Raw genomic sequence first — 8,193 nt, 5'->3', positions numbered from 1 at the left:
TCCCCATTAGGGCTGCACGATAAATCGCATGCGATATTTAACGCGCATCTTATCAGTGAAGCCGGCTCTGTAATCAGCGGTAAATCTCCATCACCTGCGGGCTTTCACATTGAGCAGCATTAACTACACAGAGCCGTTGTTCACTGACGAGTTGCGCAAAACCACATCCATATTCGCGCAATTTTTTGCGCAGCTCGTCAGTAAACAACGGCTCTGTGTAGTTAATGCTGCTCAATGTGAAAGCCCGCAGGTGATGGAGATTTACCGCTGATTACAGAGCCGGCTTCACTGATAAGATGCGCGTTAAATATCGCATGCGATTTATCGTGCAGCCCTAATGGGGACTTTAAATTTTGCTTTGGCAAATAAGCACAGTAAATGTTGCAGACTTTCATGCAGGAAAGAAACGGATGTTTAACACTGACTGACTGATTTTTGTGTGTAATGAAAACACACTCAGGACTGCCATGAGAAGATTCGGGTGCTGTCCCAGAAAGCTGCGGCTGCAGTCAAACAGGAAGGGGGGGATAATGAACTGCTGGCTCGGGTTCAAGCTGATCCATATTTCACCCCCATACTCGGACAGCTGGACTCCATACTGGACCCCAAAACCTTCATCGGCCGAGCCCCACAACAGGTACACACACGCATACCTATACATCATTCCACTGCTGTGCTACTAATGTTTATCACGTTTTATGTTTTTATGAATGATGTGAGCTGTAATTTTCTTTCTTCCACTTTCTCTTTGTCTCAGGTTACAAGGTTTTTGTCTGAGGAGGTCAGGCCTGTTCTAGAGCCATACAAGAGTAAAATGGATGTCAAGACTGAACTACAGCTCTGAAACAAACACATACGTGACACATCAGAACAGTATTACAATAAATAAGGTGTTCAATCTTTTGTGTGGTCTTTTATGTGGCAGTTTGACATTTTAACTCTAAGTCAGATGTATAGTAATTTTAATATGTAAACCTTAATGTGTAAAAAATAGCACATTTTGACATTTACTCTGGTATTGTTACGAGTTGATCTTGACCTATCTAAAAATTAAATTTTAATTCAACTATGTAGAGGAACTTTTCTGAATATGGGTGTGTTAAATTTGTCTGATTTAAGTGTATTATGTAACTTTTATCCCTTAAATGTTTCTGTATTGTCAGATATACATATATTTGAGAGGCTGGGAGGGAGGGAAGGGGTAATGGGCCTAATTTCCCTTTAAAAGCAACTTGGCAGCATTTGGGAAAACAAGCATGAGAAGACTACTGACTTTAAGGTAAATGTAACCGGAACTTTTCAGTCCCTGCTGAAAAAAAAAAAAAACTGCTGAAACCAGCCGAAGCTGGTCATAGCTGGTCAAGGGCTCTGGTTTTACAGGGGTTTTGACCACTTCTTTAGCTGGTCTTAGCTCATCATGCTGGGAGACCAGCTGACCAACCAACCAGATAAAGACCAGCTTAAAGCAGCTAAGACCAGCCTTCAGTTCAGGATGGTTTTATCATGTGTGTTATATAAAAAAAAGTGGTATTTGAGAGGTACTTCAAAGGATAACTTGGTATTTAATAGAAATTATATATCTATCTAGCACTTTTTGTTCTATTTTAATTCTACTTTATCTTTTATCTACAAAAAACCCCACTAGCTTTCTATTTTTTCTATTCTATCTACTTGTTTTTCTTTGTGTATGTATGTATGTATGTGTATGTATATAAAATACCTTGCTACGTGTACTACGTTAGGCTAACCGAGACTTGTCATTTGCACTTACATATTGATGCTCTTTTGTTAGTTTTTGACTGCTTCTGTTGTCCTCATTTGTAAGTCGCTTTGGATAAAAGCGTCTGCTAAATGACTAAATTTAAATGTGTGTATATACATTCACTGGCCACCAGAGGCGGACAAAGTACACCACTCCATTATTTAAGTGAAAATACAGATACTGCTGGTCAAAAATTACTCCATTACAAGTAAAAGTTGTAAAGACAGATTTTTACTTAAGTAAAAGTACAGAAGTACTTGCTTTTAAAAGTACTTAAGTACCAAAAGTAAATTTCCTTATGTCAATGCACTGTTTTATTATTGTTGTATGTAATACTTGCAATACCTCTGAAGCAACTTACAATACATTACACCTGCTTAATAGACTGACTAGCTTGTAGTATCTTTGGAATAAAAAGCTTTTAGAATGTTAAAAACCTATGGGGAAAAAAACAATTATTTAACTATCCACCCCCACAAAAGCAGGATGCAGTGATCTCACACTGCTCTACACATCTATGTGTAGCCATTCGTGCTGCTTCAGTCAAACACCTTTTGTGTTTTATTAGGAGATGCACAACAGTTCTTCTGTGGCTTTATAGGTAAATGTCTAATATAATATGTCTAATATAATGTGTCTAAGGAGTGAAAAGTACAATATTTGTCTTTCAAATGTAGTGAAGTTAAAGTCATAAGTTTCCAGAAAAAATAATACTCAACTTAAAATTAACTTAAAATAATAAGTTAAGTACAGATACTCAAAAAGTGTACGTAAGTACAATACTCTTGAACAGGTGTACCTAATAAAGTGGCCGGTGAGTGTATATATATTAGGGTTGTCAGTCGATTAAAATTTTGAATCTAATTAATTACATGATGTGTTGATTGATTATTCTAATTAATTGCAAAATAAATGTGACTGTGAAAATACCCACAAAAGATTATTTAAAGCTATTTTTGTGTTAAATGAGAAAATATCAAGATATTAGCTTTAGAAAAAAATATTTATTTTGATTCAACATAAAATGTATTACACATAAACATTTAGGCTACTACGGCCCAACATAAACTATGGAGCATAAAAGAAGATAATTTGAGAAACATTTCAGTATTTTTTGTTCATACAATAAGTCATTGGTAACCAAAACAGCTTTGTTACCAACGGTCTTCAAAATACCTTCTTTTATGTTCCACAAAAGAAAGGTTTGAAATGACATAAGGGTGAGTAAATGATGACAATTTGTGTGTATGTGTGTGTGTGTGTGTGTGTGTATATTATTAGTATTATTAGTATATTATTACTTTTATTTTATGTATTTATTTTTAATGAAATGATACTCCAAATAAAAAACTAATCTGCCAGCAAGTGGAGGTAAATGTCTTCATTCGATTCGTTCAAACGGCTGATTCATTCAGGAATTCAGTAAATAGCTTTGAATCATTGGTTCACACGATTCGTTCAAAACGCGGATTCATTCAGAAAACACCACTGTGTTGCGCAGAGATGCACAACAATTCTGCTATGGCTTTAAAGGTAATATGTTCTCTGCAAAATTGAGCAATAACACATACTATTGTGTTTAAAATATAACACAATATCAACTTCTTATTTACTGAACTGTTGTATAAAACCACATTTAACTCGTGATATTCGGGACAAAATCAGCACTTGATATTGCTCTCACTGCTGGTGTGATATAGTATGATATAAATATGATTAAAAAAAAGTCATACAGGGGCAGTTTTTGCACCAACATCTTGAATTTTAGGGCATAACTGCATTTATGGCCAGTGCATTAACTGCGTTAAAATATTTTAATCGCGTTAATTTTTTAACTAATTAATTAACGCGTCAAACTGACAGCCCTAATATATATATATATATATATATATATATATATATATATATATATATATATATATATATATACCCATTAAAAAAAGTTATACTTTTTTAATGGGTGTTAGGCCATGTATCCAGGAGATAGGGCCTATATAAACTGTAAAACTATAATAATTTTTTTGTTTAGTTTTCTGAGGTATTTTAATCACATTCACGTGATGTTAAGTAATAACAAAGACTGTAATGACAGCATTTAGATGATTTAGAAGGTCTCTGCGTTACTGTGGCAATTAATGGCTAACTGGCTGTAATAAAATGAGGGAGGAAACAGATTATTAACTTATGTGTAAATGATATGGTGTTACTCGTGGCACAATTCTTCATGAGGGTGTAAAAAACGTGAAATAGAACAAGATAAGGGAAAGGTAGACAGGTTGCAGTAGTCGTAATGCTATGATCTGGCGCAAAGTCCATAGTCACAAATGGTTTGAAACCTGTTGAACGTTCATGTACGGTCTCCTTGAACCTGTCTGGCGATTCTTCTTTGATTTCGCCCGTTTTAAACAAGGATTTATTTAACTTACCCGCTCACTGGATGTTTTTATGCGCCAACAAGGCCATCCCTCATAAACTTTAAAACTGTTGTGCCAAAAATCATATTTTGTCTCCATTTTGACGTTCGCCTTGAACACTTGGCCATATGTGCATGCCTGTATGCAAGTTGATATTGCTTTGACGAGCAGGTATAAGCAACTGTTTCTGAGTGATGCATCGCTATCTGCAAGAAGGAAAAGCAGGTGTGTGTGTGAGATATAATGTGATTTGATTTCTAGGAACACACACACACGTACTACACAAGCAGCGTTGTAGGTGAGAGGTGAGGTTCTTCTCATTTGCTATTCAAATATGCTATATTACCGTTCAAAAGTTTGAGTCGGTAAGATTGTTTAAATGTTTTTGAAAGAGGTCCCTTATTTGCTCACATGCTGTCTTATTTTTATTAAAATTAAATGTAATGCATTATCAGTGTCACATGGTCCTCCAGAAATCATTAAAAATACTTCTATTAGAAACGTCTTAAAACATTTATATTTTAAATTTTGAACTAGTATCCTTGCTAAATGAAAATAAATAGGCTATATAATAAAAATTAACTAAACTTTTGAACAGTAACTTAGTAAATTATAGCCTACGAACATGTAAGTTATGCTTGCTTATTTCATTGTCTCTTTCCTCAAAGTTAAGATTTCTTACTACTTTTACGATCTTAGGTTTATTTTCTTAAACTGAACACTTTGTAAAGGAAAATTGAAACACTTTGTTTTTCTTTTTTTGCTGTTGCTGTAATCACTGTATCTAACGTACAGCTAGCATGCTAAAATCAGTTCAGTGGTGATTGTGATATTTCTGTAGTCTTTTCTTACTCTATTATATTTCGCATGTCCAATGTTTATTTGTGGACATTTTAAGTTAGTCTGTTAAGTAAACTCACAGAAACGACAGACAGTCCAAATATAGATGATCGGCTCTTTTGACATACGGTTGTAGGTTTGTGCTGGTATAAGAAATCCTTTGGTGTCTAACCCTTTGCATTTGCCCTGAATTAAGATTATTTTATAATAATTGTCATAAAAACTGTTTTACATGATTGTAAATATCTGTTCTTAGTGGTAGGAACAATTTCCACAAGAGTAATGGAAAGAAGAACCAAAGTATAAAAGGGAATGTCATTCTACTCTGCTGGCCTGAGAAAATAATACATGGGAGATGGACAGTAATATTAATTCCCAGTGAAGCAGTAAACCGTAGTCTCAATATCTGACTGCATACCAGTCTTTGCCATTTGAAGGAAAACTGGCAGATGTACAGCTTGAAAAACGCTGAAAGGGAATTTGGTTTTGAGGCTTTAATAGTCAGAAAAGTAAAGTGCTGTAAAGTTGCTTTGCTGTAAAGTTTGCTTTGAATTGAATTGAATTGAAAGTAAGAAGACTCTCTTTCATATGCTGTTCTTTAGTAAAGAATAAAATACAAGATGACTTTCAACACCACTATAACCAGAACAGGTGTATGGGGAAAAACGTGACACTCCCTTAAACACTATGTGATATCTTATATTGGTGGGGTTGTAAAAACCTAAGCAGATACTTCCTAACTGTTTATCTAGAGTTGACTTCTGATTCATAGGTTCCTTATGTATAATCCATAATACATAATTATTGCTCCATATATAAATGTATATAATACATAATTTGACACTTTTCTATGCCTTGGTTGAATATCCTGTGAAGACTTTATAGGGAACTGTTCAGTCATTGAAATGTTTGCTAGGTCACAGTGAAATTTATACATGCTAATAAATGTGTGTTTATATGTAAAGAGACACTTGGTTTTTCTACAGGTGATCTGATTGGTCCATCATGTGGGCTTGGGCATTACTTCCTGTCACCCTGGCAGTGTTTGGGACTATTGGGATGTGGGCTGTGTGAGTATTACTTCATGTTTCTCTCACTCTTTTCAAAATATTTCTCTCACCCTTTTTAATATCCTCAATATCTTTTCAATATCAATACAAAACATTTATTTATTTGACTCTTTCTGCACTTGTTTGTGTGCAGGTATGCCATAGCTGTGTCCAATAACACTGTTAATATAACCGAAGAATTCCCTTTCATCAGGTATGTATCTTAAATTAGACTTAGTCAGGGTAGCGCCATGTATAATGTTTGACAGGAATGAAAACGAGGCCATGTGGGACAGTGTGTTTAATATATACTGTATATATTTTAACAACATGGTAATTATTGAGCTAAAAATAAGCCTCCATCTAACATTAATGGATCTAAGCTTCCTCAAGAAGTGTTTACTTATGATTTTAACTAAAGCGTTGAGTGATTAACTGTGTGTCTGTAAGATGTTCCAGAGCTAGAAAGGCATAATAAATGGATGTGAATTTGAAAATATGACATTGAAAATCAATGAGTATTGTTTCCTCCAGCACATGTGGCTCATACAACCCCCAGAGCTGCCTGTTTTCTCAGATCTGCAACATATGCTGTGTGTTGGGTGAGTCCTCTCATCTTATTTGGAAAATTGGCCCATGTACTGTACCTTTTGTGTGAACTCTTTCTGTTTCCGTAGCTTTGTGGATTGTCACAATCAGATTTCAGCAGGTCCGCGATTTGGGTTCTGGGTCTCATTTAAACACGGCCGGTTTGGTGCTTGGCTTCATCTCTAGCATTGGGATTTCCATTCTAGGAAACTTCCAGGTACAGTATATAGCCTGCAAACAAACGAGGGTTACTTGATTACTTGTAAATTGTGTTGTGCTTATTTGTGTTTGCATTTGCATTATTAGCAATCTGTAGTGAAGGGGGTTCATCTGTTTGGGGCGCTCATGGCCTTCGTCCTGGGTTTGGTTTATTTCTGGATCCAGGCGTGGCTTTCGTACTACAGCCCGCCGCCAAATGACCGCAAATGGGTGGTGCCAGTGCGAATTGTCCTCTGCAGCCTGTGTACTTGTTTGGTCATCTGCAGTATCCTTCAGCTCTAAAAGATGATAACATTTCATAACTCATTTCAGTTATGAAATGAATGCATTTTCACTTCATATTATTATAAGTTGTAATTTTGTTGTCCTTAACCTTATGCCTTCTAAGTGTTTGTTCTCTATAAAACAGGGTTTCGCTCTGAAGCTGCCATATGTGAGTGGGCTCTGGTCATGTGTTGTTTTGCGCTCTTTGCGATTTTTGCAGCAGAATTCAGACACATTGACTGCCACAAGCTCACTGTACAGAACAAGGAAAGGAAAAGCAGCAGTGACGCTAATGGTGTGTGGACAATACAGGAGATTCACTGAGGAGCAGCTGGCAAGTTGTGGCTGTGTGGTAATCAGACAGATACGTACAAGTTGAACAAACTCGCCATTTAATGTGGACACAATGAACTATAATCTGCACAACTCTGCTAAATGCACTGAAACACACATAAAACACCGTTCAAATCCACATTTTACAATATAAATTATATGTTGCAGAAATGCTATGCTGAATTCATGAGCATATTGTTTACTTGACATTTACATGATGTTAAATTATAGTTTATAATTAAAAATGTGTTTCATCTGTGTAGTTTTCCAGTAGACTATCTCAGTGAACAAACAATTATGCTTCATCCTGGATCTTTTTGGTCTGTTTTGTAGTGTAAAAGCCTTTGTTTGCATAATGTTATTAAATATATTCTGTTATAAATATTTAAATCTGACCATTACAAAAGAGCTGTTAATGAATATGAATAAATTTGACTTCACAATTGCTAAGTAATAGTCTACAAATTGAAATAAATAAGATGGTATGGTGGTCTTTAACATTTTCAGTAATTCGGTTGTAGTAGGCCTGTAGGGTTCCTTTGGTGTAGTAGGATTTTCCAACTAGGTTTACAGGGGAGATCAAAATTAGAGAACAAGGTCACTGCTTAGTCCTATTTAAAGCTATCCTAACGGGAGCAGAAGGGCAGTATTTAAAACATATTTCATAAATTAATTGTATTCTGCAGCACAGTATAAAAAATTAAATGAGGTTTTTGAAAAAGAT

The 8,193-nt window shown here is 35.3% G+C and overlaps 2 protein-coding genes across 6 annotated transcripts in view; both read left to right on the top strand.

Moving 5' to 3' along the window:
• The window catches only part of LOC107662374 (adenylosuccinate lyase-like), a 5,940-nt gene extending 5,042 nt beyond the window's left edge, over positions 1–898 (top strand). Inside the window, exons 10-11 of the mRNA XM_016452359.1 lie at positions 461–637; positions 758–898. Of these exons, the coding sequence (XP_016307845.1) occupies positions 461–637; positions 758–844 (264 nt within the window). The 3' untranslated portion in view covers positions 845–898. The remainder of the gene's footprint in view (positions 1–460; positions 638–757) is intronic.
• A 192-nt stretch (positions 899–1,090) lies between these two features.
• LOC107662375 (transmembrane protein 150B-like) lies at positions 1,091–7,746 on the top strand. 5 transcript variants are annotated; one of them, XM_016452362.1, is made up of 7 exons: positions 1,091–1,279; positions 6,003–6,086; positions 6,220–6,279; positions 6,600–6,667; positions 6,743–6,870; positions 6,960–7,137; positions 7,261–7,746. In XM_016452362.1, exons 2-7 carry the CDS (start codon positions 6,022–6,024, stop codon positions 7,458–7,460), a joined length of 699 nt encoding a protein of 232 aa, XP_016307848.1. In that variant the 5' UTR covers positions 1,091–1,279; positions 6,003–6,021; the 3' UTR covers positions 7,461–7,746. The 5 variants fall into 5 exon arrangements, with proteins under 5 accessions (XP_016307848.1, XP_016307850.1, XP_016307849.1 ...); XM_016452364.1 differs by lacking the exon at positions 1,091–1,279 and adding an exon at positions 3,763–4,401; XM_016452363.1 differs by lacking the exon at positions 1,091–1,279 and adding an exon at positions 3,763–4,401 and having other exon boundaries at positions 5,982–6,086.
• The last annotated feature ends 447 nt before the right edge of the window (positions 7,747–8,193 follow it).

This window comes from Sinocyclocheilus anshuiensis, unplaced genomic scaffold (genome assembly GCF_001515605.1).
Source record: "Sinocyclocheilus anshuiensis isolate Anshui unplaced genomic scaffold, SAMN03320099.WGS_v1.1 scaffold11, whole genome shotgun sequence".
NCBI lineage: Eukaryota > Metazoa > Chordata > Actinopteri > Cypriniformes > Cyprinidae > Sinocyclocheilus > Sinocyclocheilus anshuiensis.
The sequence above is the reverse complement of the archived record's forward strand: the minus strand, read 5'-3'. Positions and strand labels throughout refer to the sequence as shown.

Excerpts from the sequence above, each read along its gene's own strand:
- LOC107662375 (XM_016452362.1), top strand. The coding sequence starts at position 6,022 with ATGTGGGCTTGGGCATTACTTCCTGTCACCCTGGCAGTGTTTGGGACT. Across the intron at positions 6,668-6,742 it reads CAACATATGCTGTGTGTTGG|CTTTGTGGATTGTCACAATC; the intron begins GTGAGTCCTCTC and ends CTGTTTCCGTAG. Across the intron at positions 6,871-6,959 it reads CCATTCTAGGAAACTTCCAG|CAATCTGTAGTGAAGGGGGT; the intron begins GTACAGTATATA and ends TTGCATTATTAG.